Genomic DNA, 19,350 nt, shown 5'->3' on the forward strand with positions numbered 1-19,350 from the left:
AGGAAGGTGTATAACTTGACATTCTGGCCCAGTAAATAACCCCTATAGGTCTTTGTCAGGCCAAGTAAGTGACATCATTCTGATAATACATGAAATCTTCCTATTTTGTTTTAGGTATATAAAGTATTTAAAGTGATTATCAGAATGACTAGCTTCTCTGTTTCCTACGATTTTATGGCTTATATATCACTTCATTAATTTAAAAACTGATTTTTTTATAGGACGCAACAATACTAACTTGATGTTTTTTTCTGGAGAAAGAAGAATTATTGTAATTACCTGAGAAACCTGTAAATTCTCTGTATTTATCAGCCAAGTCTCTCCTAAAACAGACCTATAAGCAGTGTAATTAAAAAAAAAATCTGGAAATGAGAACTCCTTTCCCCTAGAAAGCATTAGTACTAAAAGAATACAAGAATGAATAAAGTTCATTTCCATGTTTTTCCTCTTTGAGCGAATGAGAACTACAGATAACCTGTAAAGCCATTTCAGCCTTGGTAAATTCTTGTAAGCTAATCTAGTCAGAAGAAATTATGCTGAAATAGATATCTCTGATATAACTCTACTGAGTTAAAAGAATCAGATATCTCTGATATAACTCTACTGAGTTAAAAGAATCAGATATGTTCCCATTCTCTAATTTCAGGAAAACCACAAATAGCTGGTTTCCTTGGTTACAGCATCATGACTTTTGGACAACATAACTCTCGCAGAAAGTTCAAGATGAACTGTAACCTATATTTTGCCTCTTTGTACTTCATTTTTCTGCCTCCAACATTCACTTCTACCCACTTTCCACACCCCACAATCCATTACATCAGATCCCTGAAAGTTTTCTTTGCATTTGTCAGTGTTGTAGTGGTATATATGACTGTTTTAGTTTGGAGAATTACAGCATTTTAGTTAGCTGCTACCCATAAAGAAACTAGAAAACTTCTGTACATCTAGTTTACAAGTGTGATAAATATCCTCAATTACTCTGGAGCACACGCACTTACAGCTCTGCCTCACACAGTGCTTCTCTGCATGAAGCAAAACAAAAGGTGTCACAATCTTTTCTCAAGTCTAATAGATAAGTGCATATAGTCCTCTTTAATAGGCATTGTAAAAGATTTTATAGTGATGCAAACTGACTGAAATAATTGAAGTGAAGAACATGTCAATAGGTGAGCCTTTCCTTTTGTAGTTAGAAATCAGTCAACTGGTTTAACTAATGCTATTATCAATCTTACCTTGGTGAACAGAATGTACCCCACTCTCATTGCTCCAGCTGGCCTCAAATAATCTACATAACCTCTTAATGTATTCAATAAGAAATTGGGATGATAATGAGCTACTTCATATATCCCACCAAAATATGACCCTACTTCGCAGAGGAGCTGCACATACTGTCACATGACTACAACTACTATAGATAATTAATATTATTGCTATTGAGCTTGACCACAGTGTCTGTATTCTATGTAGAAACATGGGAGATAACCATAACTAGTGAATGAGTCTACCGTGCTTGAATCCTACAAGCCTCAATATTGCATTCTTGGTCTGACTTCTGACAAATAGATGTTGAAACAAGGGGATTTTTTTTTTTTAAGTAATTCTGACAAGTATTTTCTGCCTGAATCACAGCTGTGACAAAGATGCAAAAGTAACAAATCAACTAATACACCAAATAAAAATAAGGGAAGATACAGCTCTTTTATAGTCCTTTCCTGTTAGTTAGCCCTCAGCAGCATGGAGAAGGTAAGTGATTTCCACTGATCAGCTGCAATTAAGGTAATGAGCTAAGTATTACACCTGTCTCCCCAGGTGTGATTCACTAGTGCAGTCTGGGTGTCTCACCCATGTTCTTCAGTTCTGTTACGGCTATGACACTTGTAAAATACAACATATCTTCTTTGTATTTAACCGTTATTTTGAAGAGATGTTCCAGTAAAACTGGGTGTCTACTACTTTTACATACCATGCAAGGTATTCTTTTAGTACTAATGCTTTGTAGGGGAAAGGAGTTCTCATTTCCAGATTTTTTTTTTAATTACATTGCTTAATACTTCTTTCAAGTAGGTATCTTTTCTGGTTTAGTCAGCTATGACTGCTTTTAATTAATCTGACTTGACTGTGTTTAATTAACTTTGCCTTTCCTGTCACTGACTGGTTTTGGGAAGACCAGACAAATACATGAAAGCGTATGTAAATTCTATCTGGAATAAAAAAATATTTTTCAGATACAGGATTTTCCTAAATTATGAAAATATTTTTGGTAAAACAGGAAATAGCACTTCATCTCCAAATCATGAATTATATCTTACCATAATGGCCTTCAAAAAGCTATAAGGGCAATACTGTAAACTACAATTTCTTTTATTGTTCCTAGGCTTTTTGCTTATTGTTTGGAGTCCTCTCTGTTTGACATGTACATGTTTTAGTCCACAGCTTACCATTCCTGCAAAAACTGTCAGCTCATACTAACTTTTTGTTTTTGGATTTAAGTACAGTGCAGTTAGCAGTAATTGGACTTCAGTGGTGGGAAGAAGGGGGTTTATATTTTTCAGCAGGCTGAGTCAGGAATCTTTTCTTGAAAATTCCTTCTTTCTCCTTCCTTTTCTTTTCCTGGGGTGGGGGGGGGAGAGATACTTATTAACCTGTATTGAGCTTAACATCTCTCCCAAAGGAACAGAAGGAAGAAATGGAGGTGGGACAGTAGAAAACAGCTTTCTTCTCAAGACTGCATTTTTTTCTCTTCTGTGTTTTCAGGTGAGATTGCCCTACCTATCTTGCATATCCTTTTTGGGCTGTTGGAGGCTATTCCTTATCCAGTATGCAGTGACTACAGCAAAGGTCTCAATCTTATTCAGCATTTTACTGCTACAGTGCGAGTAAATGGTAATAACACTTTGAAAAGTGGAACCACCTGTGTTTCAGGAGTAGCAAACATTCAATAACTGCTAGTGATCCAAAGAGAGACTTCTAGGTACCCAACAGCTTTATTGGGTACCTAGTTTTGGGTTCATTCTACTTCCCTCCTCCCACTCTGCTAGCTACGTGCTCCCTCAACCCCACACCTATCATAAAATCCATGTCAGGCATTTAATGTCTTTCTTGGGGGGATGTCCCTAAAACTTGTCAATTATTTTAGATGCAGTGGTACATTCTTCTGAAACTTACAGCTAATCACGTATTTTAACAAAAATTGGTGAAGATTTGCTCTTTCTCTCCTTGAAATGGATTAAAAAAAAAAAAAAAAGCTCTGTTGTCTTCACTGAAGACAATACTGCATGCCACTGTAAGTTTTGGCATCGGGACATCTAGTTATTTTAGCCCGCCATTCTTTCCGTTCTGCTAAAATCTGTATATGCAGATTCTTTACATGTGCAGAAGCTGAAGCTTTTCATAAACTCTAGAACAGAGAACGCACCCACTAATGCCTGCAGGCTTTAAGATAACGGATCTTAACCCTCTGAGTCTGTAATAGAAACACTAAGTAATAGGTAATGAGATAAGAAATTATTAAAAAAAGTAATAGGTCTGACATGAGGAAGTTTGGATCTAGGTGAACATAGAGGGTCCCAGTGGATAGAAGAAGATGATGGTGAATCTTGTAAGGTGCCTTCAAGGCACTGTAACCAATATATAAAATGTAACCTGAATCTTGTAAAGAATAAAAGAGAAGCTTAAATTAGACTCAGTCTTGAACTTGTTACTCAAGAAAAACTTGAGCTATTCAACTGACTAATTTAATTGACTGGGATTCAGCTTTTGGGAGGAGAATGGTATTTGGGTGAATGGAAAATAAGTAGGAGTTTATTTTTCACAAACAGTGAGGCCTCGTTAGAAACAAATGATACAGATACCAATATGTACAGGCGGGTAAGCTGAAGAAGTGTTATTTTTAGAGCTGTGGAGAAAATATAATTTGTTTATCCGATTTCTTGGTTGGGGAGGGGAACTTCGAACTAATTCAAAAACAGAAACATTCTTATTTTTGCCAAAATGAACCCCTCCACAAATTGCCAGGAGGGGTGGGAATTAAATGTGGTGTTCAGCTGTTGTGCAGTACTTTCTCTTAAAAGAAAAAAAAAAAAGTCAGCTAGCTTTAATCTTGATGTCATTTAGAAGTGAGAAATGAAAACACTTTAAAAAAAAAAAAAAACTTAGTTCTTTGTTGAAATTCACCAAACTTGGTGTGACCATGCAGACAGCTTTCACCAACCTGAATTTTTCCACTGGATAGCTGACTTTCCTTAAACCATCACCTCACCTCTGTTTGTTAGAATAGATGACAGGATAGAGTTCCTCTGGGGAGACGATCCTTTAGGTGCTTTTCCAGACTAAAAGCCTTCTAGTTGCACTAGCAGTGCTAATCGACTTGGAGGACAGGGGAAAGAAAGAAAAAAAAAAAAAAAAAAAAAAAAAACCACCACGCTTGCTGATAACTGAGCCGGGTGGTGCCCAGCGTGGGGTTTGCCAGCCTGGGCACCTGCAGGCTGCTCCTAAGCAGGCTGCCGAAATCACGACCCAGCTCTGCGGACCCCTTTTCGGACAGGAGTCCCCGAGCAGGGCTGCAGTGTGCCCCGCCGGAGGGGTCTCGCTCCTCGCTGCGCGGCTGCGGGGGCGGCAGCCGCGCAGGGCGAGGTGCGGGGCCACCGGCACCTTGAAGCCCTCCCCGCCGGCCGGGAGGGAGGCGCCGGCGCTGTCAGGCGTGGCGCGACGCGGGAGAAGCCGCACCGCACCGCACCGCACCGCGGGGGAGGCCGTGAGTGGGGTCAGGGCGGGCTGGGGTCCGCGGGCAGCGGCGGGGGCTGCGCTGGGGCTCTCCGCGCTTTAGGCTTGCTGCGGCTCCGCTGATGAATGAAGCCCAGCACGCCGGCGTTGAAGTTTGCGAGAAACCCTTTGCCTTTTCTCTAGCTGCTTCCTTTGGGGTGCTGCGGTTGTATTTCTCTAGAAAATCTGAAAGTGTGTTTTTAAGGAGAGCAGAGAGTGGCAGGGGGCAGGTGGGGAAGGGTTATGACTTAAACTTCTCCTCTTTATTTTTCTATCAAGGGTAAGTAAGTGTCTTGTAATGCGGCTGGGGCAAATGACAATAGGTGAATTTTACCCTCATAATGGTTGTCCTTCTCCCAGCATATCCATCAGGACAGTCCCACAATCTCCTAAATTTATGGGCACAGCATACGTTTTAAGGATAAAGTGAAAAAATAAGAGAAAAACGCAATCAGAAATATATTGAAAAGATTGACTAAAAATACAGTTTTTTCAGGGATATCTTTACTTGCTTAGCAGTTATGTCAGGCTGATTATGTATCTTGTTCTAATTATTATTTTAGCCTACCTCAGTGACTCATATTCGCTTTTTTTACCCTCTATACTTGATACATCAAGGGGCAAAGCCTAGGCATACTTGGAACGTCAGTCATTTACTGTCTCAGAATATCACTTAGTTGCTGCGTGGCATAACGCCTGCATGTATCTTTAGTCTGTATCGTGATAATCATGATCATGTTATAACTCCTCAGCAAGTTTTAATCAAACACAAATTAGTAAGGACGATCTGTTCTGTATTGTACAGGTTATCCTGAATGATCTGTTAGGAAAGATCTAGATGATTTAGTATTTATATGATACAGCATAAAAGACTACTTAAGTAGGTAACTGGGTTAGGTGGGATTGTTCTAGTCCATGTTGTTTTTAATATCTCCATACAAAAATAGTGTTTTACTATGCTGTTATAATTTCTTTTAGTCATTCTGTCAGTAGGGACAACATTGATACTAAAATATACTGAGTTATGAAAAAACACAATTTTCAAGTGAACTCTTTACATATCAGCCGTTACCAAAGGTGGTGGTATGGGGTTTTTTTTGTTATTTTGTATGCAGGTTTTGCCTAATGTGACTTTCATCTTTATATCTCATAAGTATAGAGCAAAGAAAAACAATGAGGGATGATTTTGAAAATCATGCAGAAAACGACCTCTCTAATGCTGGTAAGCTACACGCGTGAAAATGGTATGTGTGTTTGAGGAATATATTTCACAGCTCCCAATCAAAAGTGTATTATAAATCCTGCTTGTTTGCTGTAGTGATTTTATTGGAGATAGCACATTAGCAGGCCCTGAATATGTGTATTCTATAGCAATTTGCTGGGCATATCCTATTTTCTCCTTCATATTCTTCCAGTTCAGTAAGTTTCTAGTGATTTTAAAATAACTAAAGCCACCACCCAGAAAACGTGCATGTCTAAGAGTCATTCCACAGAGTTCAGCTAAATTCATTCACATGGGTAAAGTTATTCAGGTAGTATGGGCCTGGGCATGCAAACAAGTGAGCCCAAAAAGGCAGATGCACGTTAGTGTCTTTGAATACTTATCTAAACAAATTCTTATAGACTGCCTGAGAAAAGTACATAAAAACAGTACACGGAAAATTCTATTCATAATGAGTCAGTAATTATAGTTAACGTCAAAGCAGATTAGGGGTGGCTGGTGTGTTGAGATCTTTTCTCCCTAAATGATTCACAACTGGCTCCCTGCTCTGATTTTGCTCCTCGGTTTCTTTATCCACTTGTTACATCTTATCTTATGCTATTATCATAAGCTGTATTGGGGAGAACTTCATTTTACAGATTTCCAAAGTCCCTAGTATAAAGGAGTTGGGCTCTGTGGCAACTACTGCAGCATAAAGAAATAATAATGATGACTATTACAGGCAAAGACGCAATTCTGCAATTAATTCGCATGCATTCAGTGTTACCTACAGCAAATGTAATCTTTACTATAAGCAATTCCACTTACTTGGGTAGGGCTTCTTCTCTTTTTTACATTGAATTGTGTAGATGTTTGTAGAATCATTGTTTAATTCTTGCTTTTAGTCTCCGATATCTTTTCTGTGCAAATATATTTTAATGGTGAAAATGAAAGTTTTTTTCATCTCAAAAATGGGACTAGATATTTTTTCTGGAGAGAGGGAGATGAACTGAAGAGAAAGGAAGCTTCAAGAAAAGTTAACTAGGCTGTTTCAAGAACATGAGGAAAACTGGTCTCTAAGCTTTAAACTGCAAAAGAATGAGCAGGGAAAGCTGTAAGAAAATGGTACAAAAGACTGGATGTAATGTTAAAACAAAGTCTGCTTTTTCTTCCGCAGAACTTGCAAGCAAGGGATATGACAACCCTTCTTTCCAACACGATGAAAATCTTCAACAAAGTGACCAGTTAAAGACCAAGAAAAAAAAGTAGGCATTCTCTGTACTTAACATATTGGCAGCCAGTTTTTATTGCTTTATTAAAAGGAGCTTATCTTAATTTAGTCTTTTGTATTTCCTTCTAGGAAGGAAAATGAGAAGCCAGAGAAAAAGGTGGTTGGCATTTTTGAACTGGTTAGTGTTTAATTTGGTCTGCTTTACATTTCCTTTTTTTTTTAATCTGTCATTGTGAATTGTTTATGTATGTTAATAAGCAGTCAAAAAGTGGGGAAGAAGCCTGAGACCCATGAAATGGTAGGTCCTCTTTAAAATTTGGACTGTTATGTCAAGTTCCCACCAGAGTGTACTGGTAGCGCTTGAAGCAGTTCAGTGTTAGTGCTGTTGGAGAATGAAGCTCGCCCGTGTTGAGGTTGACCTAGGACATTTACACTGCACAGGCCCTTGCCATAGCTCCATTTATAAAGGATTTATCCTACACTTGACCACTGAGGGAACTGCCATCTGAGAAAACCAAGTTTTTATGTCAGTTTTCTGTACAACAGCTATTCTGAAATAACTCTATACATAGACAGGCTTATTACAGAATGAGACAACTTTTATTCCTTTCTTGCTTATTCTATGACCATTTACACTTTGGAAGTGGGTTAGGACATTTAGCAGTAACTTATTCTAATTTCAGATTAGCCCCCATCCTGGAATAGCTATTGCAGTTTAAATTCACAATGTTTTTTAAACTAAGCAAATGTTCAAGGATAGACAAGTCTTAAGTCACAATCACTGATGCAAACAATTTTTACTGGTAGATATAAGCCAGATGCTGGTCGATAATTCTTGTTTACACTTCAAAATCATTATCTTAGTAAATATGTAACTTAGTGGAATGCAGTATGTAATAAATTGTTCAGAGAAGATCGTCACTTAGAAACATGTAGGACACGCTTCTTTTCTTCTTTCTTTTCCTGTTGAGCTAGGAAATAACAATGTATCTTGCCAACATCCCACAATCATCTTACTGAGTACTAATTTAAAGACGCATGTGACGTATTTCAAAATTCTTCTCCCGTTATGTTCACCTACGATTGCAGTATTGTTGCGTCTTAGAACATGTATGTAAAAATAAAACATATCCTAGAAATCTACTGCACTGTACCAAGTATGTGAATTGTCAGATATAACCTCACTCTATTTTTTTTCTCTAACATTCACATAGTTTCTTTACGCTGATTGGGTGGATATTCTTTTGATGATAGTTGGTTTGATAGCAGCTGCTGCAAATGGTACCGGATTACCACTTATGATCATTGTCTTTGGAGACATGACAAATAGTTTTGTGCTAAGTGGCCTGAAATCGGATGCGTCAGAAAGTAAGTAAATGGATTTTTCTATACATCAGTTATGTTTTGCTATACAGTGGCTAAGGTTTTCCCCAGACTGAGCAATGGTGTACCTCTGAAAAAGTGTATGATGAGCAAAATTCATCCCTCTGCAAATTACTAGATCATTTAAATCAATCTTTGATGGCTTGGACAGGACAAAAGCAGTCCTTTGGCTGTGGTCTGTATGAATGAATTTCAACATTGGTGGGATAGTAGGGAGAATGGCCACCTTTTGTATCATCAGTTACTGGGTAACGCTGTGCCCTCATAGTAACAAGGTCAGAGAGATGAATGTACATTTGCCTCATGCCTGGCCCCATTTGCTAAATACAAAACATTCAAAAACTGATGACCCTAGAGTGCGATGGTTTATTTTCTACATTTACTACTTGCGTAATTAATACTTAATTTTTTTACAGATACTTCAGTAAATGGGTCCAATTGTCCATCAATTCCAGGGATAGATATAGAAGCTGAAATGACAAAGTAAGAATCTTTGTAATTATTCTGTTGACAATGGAATATAGGGTTGTTTTTTTTTTTCTTTATTATCCCTTTGAGCAGAAGCCAAATTTTGCCTTCTCAGAAGGGCTTTGCAAACACAGGCTATGGAAATTACCTTAGTGGAGTAAAGCAAGACTGATTGTGGCTTTGTAGATGTCACAACTCTCACAGGATACAGAGTGATTATGTGGCCTTTTTGTTCCCTTATCTCAGATTTGCTTACTACTATGTCGGAATTGGCTGTGCTGTGTTGATACTGAGCACCATCCAAGTATGGACATTTTTGATTGCTGCTGCAAGGCAGACAGCAAGGATCCGGCAAAAGTTCTTTTTTGCAGTACTTCATCAGGAGATGGCTTGGTTCGATACTACCCAGATTGGAACGCTGAACACCAGACTGACAGAGTGAGGGCTCTATTTATTTTTGGCCCCCTAAATGTGATGTCTAAAAGAAAATTGCCATTTGTCTTCTATGGAATTACCTATAGAGAGTTTCAAAGAAAACTTTGAACTGAAGTGTGAAATATTGCAGCTCTCTGAGGGAGGAATTCATTATCCTTTTCCACTTCATTTGTGCAGTTTCTGTGATATATGCATTGGAAGGGTTTATGCTGTGAAACACTATATTCTACTTGTCTGACATTGGCTTTGTAATATTTATGAAGTACGTGGCAGACCATACTAGATAAACAGCTCTGCTGTCTCCAACTAGTTTACAAACGCTGAAAGCTCTGACACGTTATTGAATGGGTATGAACTCACATTTATATCCAGCCAGATCTCAGTCTGGATTCAATCCAAAGTCAGTTGAAATCTTCTGGAGCTTTTCCATAGACTTCAATGGATTTGGGGGTAAGGACTGCATATCCCAGGATGCAGTAGAGACTATGTACATGAAGACATATTTTTCTGGGTTTTAAGATAGCTTTGGACAGAGCTGTAGAGTGAAAGCTATAAGAGAGGCTTAAACGAAACCACTCACAGCTCTAATATCTGTACTTCCTGGAAAGAGAAAAAGGGGAAGGAAAATGGTATGAAAAACAGAGGTTCTTCCAAATAAAAATTTTCTGATAGAATAGAGATAAGCCTTGATCTGAGGATGTGGTCAAAATTAAGAATATAAAATGCATCAGATAGGCTAGAGGAAGAAGCCATTTAGAGGGGGTCATGGGAGGTGAGGGGGTTGTTTGGCTGTTTACTTGTGTTATTCCATTTGGATACCGGATAAGGAAACGAGTTCATTTGTGAACTAGTGACAGGACATAGAAACAGCAGAGAATGATGGAAAGTACAGAAAATGAGTCCTAGAAAATAGGAGGTTTCCACTGTATTATAGCAACACAAGAGTCTAATGGTACCATTCAGCAGCTGTGGTTAAAAATTTCCCTGTGCCAGTTATGAAATGGCAAAACTTTTTACATAAGGCCGCATATCATGACACTAGAGTAGGGCAGGAGGGTGGGGGGCGGGGGGAGGGTGAGAATAAGAGGGACTGCAAATTAACCAATTTTTTTTTTTTTTTTTTAAGTGACATCAACACCATCCATGATGGCATCGGAGACAAAATCTGTATATTTGTACAATTTTTTGCCACATTTCTGGCAGGGATTATTATAGGATTCATCCATGGGTGGAAGCTAACATTAGTGATTTTGTCAGTCAGCCCTCTACTTGCTGCATCAGCAGCAGTTTGGTCAACTGTAAGTGTGTGGAACTAATAAAGAAAGCAAACCAGAAAAATATTACAATTCTTGTATACAGGAAAGGGGAAGAAAAAGAAAAAAACCTTGCATGGGCTCTAAGTTAGGAGGCTGGTCCTATGGTTACTTTATCATTTCTTCCCCTTCTCCTGTGGCTTTGTTGCTCTAGGTGCACAAAAAGCCGCACAAGCGCATCTTTGCCTGTCATGTTCCTTCAATCCACCTACTCTACCTTTGTGCCATGTAGCAGGAGGATGATCTGCATCTTCTTCATGTAGAGTATCGCCTGAAGAAGGTCAGGCGTGCGCTCATAACCTTCACCCTTCCCTGTTAGCACAAACACCTTTCAAGCGCTTTCTGCCAGTGCATGCATGAGATTATATTTCTTGCAAATAATTTATTAAATTTCATACCATGTACAGAGTTGACACTGAGACATCTATGCAGCTACCACAGAATAGAGTAATATAAATCAGTGAAATAGCTGGAAAGGTTTCCCTTACAGATAGAGAGACATTTTTCTCTTGTCAATCTGTTGTAGTCGTGTTAACGGACGCTGCCTGTTTTCCTTAGCTATAATATTGTTTTTTCCCCCTTGAAGCATTGCAAATATGGAAGGAAAAAGAGAATTAGAAGACATAATGTAATGCACTTGCTTACTTCATTACCTATTATTGCTCTAGTTTCTGAACACTTCAGCTTGCAATATTTCTATTCTCTGAGCACCATTATGTAAAAAATTCTGTTTACCCTCATTGTGCGGAGAACAGAACTACTTACACTGCCTGTTAAAGTCACCTCTAAAGAGCAGAGTTTCCTAACGTCTTCAAAGGGAGTTCAAGGGGCAACCCCAGATCAGCTATGGCACACCTCCCTGACCACGCAAAACGCTATGTCACGTATCATAATGTAGTTCAGAGACTGTCCTCAGCCTGGGAGGAAGCTGGGTAAGTCATGAAGCTCCTTTTACGTTTGTTTAGTCTTTCACTGTGATTTGGACACAAAGAAGCTAGAGAGTCTGAGGAAGTTCACGGCAGATGGAGGAGTTGATCCCAGCTTTCCCAAAACTCACTCTTGTGTCTTAACCATTGATTGCTCTTCTTCACCAATACAGTGTGCATATCCTTTTGATAGGTTGCAATAAAATCTGTTTTTAAACTTTCCAGCTCCTGGCATCACTTACTGCTAAAGAGCTGTCTGCTTATGCTAAAGCAGGGGCTGTGGCAGAAGAAATCTTGACAGCTGTGAAGACTGTTGTGGCTTTCAATGGACAAAAAAAGGCAATAGCAAAGTAAGTTTTTGAATTAATAATAATTACACTTAATATATGCAAAATAAGTTTTGGTGTAGGGTATTAGGTGGTGGGGAGGATGGGGTGGCAGGTTCTCCTTGTGGTCAGTTTATCCTTCTTTTAGTGAACAGCTCACCTGAAAATAAAGATGTGTAAACCAAGTCTGTAAACACAGGCTATTCAGTTTTATCACTGCATCATAATCCCAAATTTCTCTTCTGAAAGAGATCTAGAGTTGAATTCAGAAATCAAAGCTCTGGAAAGGTTGCCTTTGCCTAGTATTCAAATACAGCAAAACGTGATTAATTGCTTAACTTCTAGAACATGTGCACTGCTGTTCTGATCTTTGATTAATGAGCTTATATTTAAGCTTCACTGGATAAAGGCCTTAAGTAAAATCGCATCACTGGCTTTTATTACTTTAGTGCTTTGCAAATAACACTTGTAGTTAACCTAAGCCAGTGTTGGCCCTAGTCACATGTAGAAGGTGAGTCATTTGATGTGAGTTGGATATGGCAAACCACAATTTCGTTCACATATATGTTAGATAACCCAACAAGCAAGCAAATGAAAACATTCAGTGCGTAGATATAGGGCACCACTGGTGCCATCCATCTGGAGAATGCAAAGACCTGGTCCACAGGATCCATGCATCTCTTCTATCTTTTTCAGCTGTCAAGTTCACCCTGCCCTTGTGCAAATTTTCTTAAATGATGTTAGCTTGAGCTCCAGGTCCTACAGCCTGCTCCTGCATTTGCCTGCCTCTAAGGGCTGAGCTCTGGCTATCTTATGGTAGTGAAGTCAGCTTACTGGAATTTATCCTTAAATTGCAACAGTTTTGACAATTTCTTTTTTTTTTTTTTCTGGAGTTTAAACCCTTTGCTCTTACATGATGAAGGTAAAAAACTAAATCAGTTGTGCCCCTACCGACACTAGCATCCGTGTCCTATGACACAGAAAGGAGCTCCTTCAAACTACTTTTCCCTTTTCTTGCATTCTAGAGACAAAATAATTGATATCCAGGTAACTTCATACCGTTAAGGCCTTTTCCTCCCTCCACTGCTGACCAGCCAGCCCTTCCACAGCTCTACCTCCTTCTAATATGGAACGGGTGGCTCTCCTGGATGGCTTTCTTGGGAACATCCTACATAGGAACTGAGTAGGGCATTTTGCAAACTGTGGGTTGTGAATCCTATATCGCTCTTGAAATATTGTCTTAAGGAGTTAGGGAAAGCAACTGTAGTGATTCAGTATACAGTGTCTCCACAGGCTGCAAATGTTTACACTTTCCAGACACCTTAAGTCATCTGTTTCTGGTAGTGGCTCGGTGCTTCCACTGTAGCTGAGTGATCAATTATATTTGTAACCCATACTTACATCCAATTTTCATTTCCTATTCTTGGAAAATCTATGAAGCTGCTGATTTGGGATAGAGGTTGGTCTTAAGAAGGCAACCAAGCCAAAATATTTCAATATATTTGAATATATACAGTATCTGTAGAACGCAGCAACTTACATAACCCAAATTAGTTTTGCATCATTTTAAGATTTCTTCCCAGCTGACTAAACTTGACTCTTCCCTTCAAGTCTTCCTTCGATGGGGAATTTGTGCGCATAAAATGTGCATTAGGAAGAAAATAAAAATTGCTGAGCCATGCCACTGACAAGTAAAATGATATATGTGATCCCTAAGCTATGGTTTCAATAATGAGCTTGAGAAAGTGAAAACTATTAGCTGGAAACTAAAGATGAATGAACTTGAACTATTCTCAGAAAAAAAAAATTCTTTCACTGAACTCATCAGTCTTTACGCTGGTTTTATGTGTCCCTTTACTTGCTATGTTGCCACGCTAATCAGTAAGTTAACCTATGTGAAAGACTTCTGACTTCCAGAATGGTCAGCGAGAGAACAACTCTGGTAGTCAGTAGGAGCTCTAGCTTCTATTAATTTATCTGGCTTTATCCATAGTGCCTATTTTTTCAAAAATTTGGAGGACTAGATCTTACTTTTGACAGGTGATGTTGATAAACCCTTTTCAAGATTTCCTTTCAGAACTAAGAAAAACAAATTGCTCAGCAGTGGTGTCTTATCTTTCATCATGAAAATGAAATCATTGTACTCAGTTGTTTTCTAACTTTGTCTTTCATAGTGGTAATTCAGTTGTGAATGACACGTTTAGAAATTGTCAGAATATGTCAGAGCAGATTTATTCAAAAGAATTATATTACTGCTAGCCTCCTGTCAAAAATATTCCACACGCTAGGTGAGAATCTGCTTAATTGTTTTTATGGCAGGAAAACCTTTTAATTAAAAAAGGGCATTGGGAAATGTCAGTCAGAGTGGCATGTGGTATCTGACAAATTAATGTTTTCCTCATCCATTTTCAGATATGATGCTAACCTGGAGTTGGCTAGTAGTGTTGGAGTGAAAAAATCCATTACTACCAACACATCTCTAGGTGTTTCACAATTTTTCATCTTTGGATCCTACGCGCTTGCATTTTGGTACGGAACCAAACTCACTGTGGAGGAGGCAGAAAATTATGATATTGGTCGTGTGTTAATTGTAAGTACAGTTGTGCAGCCTTGAAAAATGCTCTGTAATTTCAAGCAAATACTATGTTATACAAGCAGTCTGTATAATAATCCTGACTTTCTGCTTGGCCACAAAGTGTATACTAAACTATCTGTTAGAGACTTGTTTGTATAAAAGAACTGAGAGGAAAGCATTGATCTCACCTAACTTTTCATATTAAAATTTAGGCATCTAGTTTCAACAGGACACCTGAATTTCCACTATGATCAATGTCAAGGCAAAAGTACCTGAGAGTATGACTTTTTCCACCGGTCTTAGACACTGTTGTAGGGTAGGATGAACAATCTAGAGCTGTTTTTCAGGGAACAAAAAACAACTAACTTGAACTGCCATCTAGCTAGCTCATAAAATTAAATGAATCCCTCTGGTGGGCTGAGTGTACACTCTGAAGTTCTCAACATCTCATTTGGCCACGATGTCGTCTTTTGTAGGTTTTGTTAATGTGGTTCACTTGCAAGTAACCTTGCAATGGTAGCAATAAGTCTAGGCTGCTTTCGGTTTAGAGCTCTTTGGCTATCTTCTTCAAAAGTTTGGCTACATGCTTAACTTTCAGGTGTTGAGTGACTTCTGATGAGTTCTCGGTGCGGTTCCTCATAGCAAGTGAAACTAACTGCGTATGTTGGTCCCCTAGTTGGGTTTTCAGCTAGGAAACTCTGGACTATGTTTTGGGAGCCTCGTACTTTTGGGAACATCCAGAAAGCAACAGAGAAAGATATTTATTCCATTTGCAGACGATGGAGAATGCAAAAATATCATAAGGAAAAGCCATTCATGCCACAAAAAAACATATCAGCAGTTACCATTCACTACTGAAAAACTTGGAGTGGGCAGGAGCTACTATAAAATGCAGCTTTCATTTTACATTTGATTTTCCTGGAAAGGGTACATGAAAATGTCTTGGGCATTGACTTGGGAATGACCAAGGCACTAGTGAGTCTGTAATCAACACTAACCTCACAGCTTCTCTCCATCCGGTGCAGGTGTTCTTCTCTGTGCTCATCGGTGCCTTCTCACTGGGACAGGCAGCTCCCAATCTCGAGAGTGTGGCTAATGCACGTGGGGCTGCCTATGAAGTGTACAGAATTATCAAGAAGGTACTCAGAAATGAACTTTTTCAACTAGGCTTGCATTTTCCACCCTTGTTCTTGAGGCATGTAACAAACAAATCCCCAAAGTCCCCAAACCATCAACTCTATAGATGCCTACTGCTGAAACCAATACTCGGATATCTCCATTAATACAATGGAAATGGCTTCTTTTTTTGTTACAACAAATTTTGGGAATCCTGACATGTGTATCTCAGACTTATGCATGAGGTCTTTCTCAAAGATTAGATTTACAGCTATATAGGGAAAGTATAGGGCACTACACCTTTTTTTTTTTTTAGTGCATATATGTACAATATCTGTTTTTTTAATTTGGGCATTAATAGTGCTATTGAAAGATACAGTGATAAAAAGTCACGGTGATGATGTTGCTGTGAAAGAACATTTTAACATTATGATTATCTTTGTCTTATTGTTTAATGTAACAGTTGAGATATCTATGTCTATGAAATATTTTAAACAAATAGTACTAGAAAGCTAGTACATAAATGGCTGCATTTTTTTCCCCTTGCTCTGAGTATGAAACCCTCCTATATGTGTAACTAAGGTCCACATTTTGGCCATGGGATACTACAGTTACTTAACTTCTACACTTGCAGATTTTCTGTTACGTGTTTTCTTGCATTTGAGAATGTGCTGTATTTGTAGAATTGGGATTCACACATTCAATTGTTCCCTGTATTAATCTCCAAAGAGACCATAAATCCTTAGGTCAGCTGGGTATGCCTAATAACTCCATGCCATTTGTGCTATGCTTTTAAAGCCAAAAGGCTTTGTAAGAACAGCACTTCAATGACATGCAGCATCCCCCAAGTAAAATGCAACAGTTCTGCAATGATGCGATATAAACCAGCAGCTAAGAGTGTAAAGTAGAGAACAGTGTATCCAGCTGAAATAACGATTTCAAAAGTATAGTAATGAGCAATGCATTTAAAAAAAATCTCTTTCCAGAAACGGCTTATAGACAGCAGCTCTCAGGAAGGCTACAAACCAGATAAACTCATAGGAGAAATTGAGTTCAGAAACATCCATTTCAATTACCCATCCAGACCTGATGTTAAAGTAAGTGTTCGCTGTAGTTGTTTCTAGTGTAATGAAATTCTGCAGCCCATGTCTGTACTCTTTCTTTAATCTTTTTGTTATTGTTACTCTTCAGTGTTTTCTCAGTGCAGAAATTAGAGGCATCAGGGCAGAGCTCTTCATCCTTCCTCTTAAAGAGCTCTCCAGGACATGAACTATGTTGTAGATCTGCAGGCCAAATAAGAGGGAAATAAATATTTCGTCAGCCCTCTCAGATCTACTGAGTCAGCAGCTCTCCATACTAATAGTATCAAATAATATTAATAGATCCATAAAGAATAAGCAAAGATATGTGGAAGTTATCCACAGTCTCCCAAGCAATTGATGGAATACAGTGTAATCCCCACTGTCTAGACTAAACCAGATCAAATCTAGCTGCTGTCAGTGTTAACCTTGACGACACCTTTCCTGATAACAGAGAGTTAGAAACAGCCTATTAGGTGGGTGTGACTATTGTCTTCTGGAGAATTTATGGTGTCCAGTATATAGTTCCTGCTTGATCATGGAGACACCAGGATATCAGCTTCCTGGAGAAGTGAACCTCACTGCATGTAACACAGGGAGAGAAGTGCACTATTGCAACTATTTTAATCTCTCATTGCAAAAACATGTGCAGGCAAAATTGTAAATCAGCCTGGTATAAACAAAAAGAGTTCCCATAGCAGCAAAATATTTTGGCAACTGCACGTTATTGCCCGTATACGAAAAGGACATCTTTTGCAGTAAAATGTTCCTAGATGTGAAAATAGTAACAAAGATACCATTATCTGTAACTATTATTCCAAGGTTGCTCAGGCTGTTAACAATAAGGGCTGGGATTTATTAAGGACCTTCCAGCAGTCACCTTGTCAAAACAACCATTTGTAAACTAAAAATAGAACAAACTAAGCTCGTTTCTCAGCAATTACGCTTAGCACCTTTGAAATGTTTTTCTGTGAGATTCATAACTAAGTGTTATGCCATTATCTAAGCATTGAAAAACAAAGGAGGGCAGCAGCAGAGCATATGACCCTGAGTCTACTACAATATCACGCAAATTGGAGAGAATGGGCCATCAAGTTTAGAGCATCATGACTGTGTCTATATTCATTGGTTTAAGTGTTCTGGGGAATTTTCCCAGGCACTGGAATGCAATGGTGTATGCAGGGAAGCTGCTAAAATGTTTCTCGGCATGAACTTGCCCTGTTCAAGCTATCAATCTTCTCAAATAATTCCCAGGCTTGCTTTGGTAGCCAGAATGATCCAGGGAGCATTCCCAAAAGGCAGGTTGCCTACCGCCATCCTGTTTTGGAGGCTAACACAGTTCACAAGCATAGTGTAGGCTATCCCACATCAGTGCCCCAGAGCATTCCTAGGTACATTTAATTTATTATTATTGCCATACCCTGTGAGACTACACTCCATACTACTTGTCTTGATAATTGCTACAATTATCTTGACAGACTGTTTTTAAATCAATCTACCTATTTAGGTAACTGCAAATTTGTGAAACTGAAATATAAAAATTATTTTTTCCAGATTCTCAAAGGTCTAAACTTGAAAGTTCAAACTGGGAAGACCATTGCTCTAGTTGGTGCCAGTGGTTGTGGAAAAAGCACCACCATTCAGTTGCTACAGAGATTCTATGATCCTATCCAAGGAGAAGTAAGTCCCTACAAGTGAATTAGAAAAACTGAGAGCTGTTAGGATAAGCATGAATTTCCCACATTGACTGAACTTTGATTATTGATTGAATTCAAGCACATCTCTGCATAGTTTTGTAACTCTACCATTTAAACTTCAAACAAACTATCTTTTTCTGATGATCTGAATTTTTCTTTATTGTGTTTCTCCTTCTTGCAGTAGCCTGCCAGAAGTAGTAAATACCACAAATCTTTGAATAGATGCAAAGATATGAAACTAAAATTTTTCTTATTAACAACTGGCTTCTAACAGTCTGTACATTTTTACTCTCTCTCTCTCTCTCTCTCTCTCTTTCTTTTAAAAAAGAAAACAAACAAACAAACAAAGCATAATGCAATAGTGCTCTGCCACATTTTTCTTCCTTTTCATTGAATATAAACAAAACCCTGGAGTTTTTCCTTTTTTAAATAATTGTTTTCTTGGCTCATTTTTCTAAATCTGCTAGCCCACGGACACAGTATATCTGCTTGATTGCCACTAAACACTAGATCTGGTCAGTAAAGGGTGAAAGTTTCTCATAAGAAATTTTCAAAAGAAAAAAGGAGAAAAATGAAATATATATATTTAAGGAAAATGTTATTTTTGTATTAAACATTTATTTAAACTTGTATTTAAAGAATGCTACTTAATAATTGTTACTCTTAGTTGGAATTAGGTAAGTATTTCAACTGTTAAAGACTAAGCTACTACTACTACATAATGCATCAAGGTAGCTATCAATTATCAGCACAGTTGTTCCTTAGTTATTCTTTCCGTGGCTGTACATGCCTCAGTTTGCTCTTTCTCTATTGTGCCAGTATAAATGTTCATAGGACCA

At 38.4% G+C, this 19,350-nt stretch overlaps 1 protein-coding gene across 4 annotated transcripts in view; it reads left to right on the forward strand.

The window, feature by feature from the left end:
- The first annotated feature begins 4,485 nt into the window (after nucleotides 1-4,485).
- The window catches only part of ABCB5 (ATP binding cassette subfamily B member 5), a 36,412-nt gene continuing 21,547 nt past the window's right edge, over nucleotides 4,486-19,350 (forward strand). Inside the window, exons 1-13 of one of the 4 annotated variants that reach the window (XM_068935061.1) lie at nucleotides 4,486-4,753; nucleotides 5,916-5,983; nucleotides 7,140-7,227; nucleotides 7,323-7,371; nucleotides 8,408-8,561; nucleotides 8,993-9,059; nucleotides 9,291-9,482; nucleotides 10,606-10,777; nucleotides 11,944-12,068; nucleotides 14,457-14,634; nucleotides 15,645-15,758; nucleotides 16,722-16,832; nucleotides 18,369-18,494. In XM_068935061.1, coding sequence (XP_068791162.1) covers nucleotides 5,935-5,983; nucleotides 7,140-7,227; nucleotides 7,323-7,371; nucleotides 8,408-8,561; nucleotides 8,993-9,059; nucleotides 9,291-9,482; nucleotides 10,606-10,777; nucleotides 11,944-12,068; nucleotides 14,457-14,634; nucleotides 15,645-15,758; nucleotides 16,722-16,832; nucleotides 18,369-18,494 — 1,425 coding nt within the window. In that variant the 5' untranslated portion in view covers nucleotides 4,486-4,753; nucleotides 5,916-5,934. Of the gene's footprint in view, nucleotides 4,754-5,915; nucleotides 5,984-7,139; nucleotides 7,228-7,322; nucleotides 7,372-8,407; nucleotides 8,562-8,992; nucleotides 9,060-9,290; nucleotides 9,483-10,605; nucleotides 10,778-11,943; nucleotides 12,069-14,456; nucleotides 14,635-15,644; nucleotides 15,759-16,721; nucleotides 16,833-18,368; nucleotides 18,495-19,350 lie in introns of those variants that run through there. The other 3 variants (XM_068935059.1, XM_068935060.1, XM_068935062.1) reach the window with 3 other exon arrangements.

This window comes from Struthio camelus, chromosome 2, assembly GCF_040807025.1.
Source record: "Struthio camelus isolate bStrCam1 chromosome 2, bStrCam1.hap1, whole genome shotgun sequence".
NCBI lineage: Eukaryota > Metazoa > Chordata > Aves > Struthioniformes > Struthionidae > Struthio > Struthio camelus.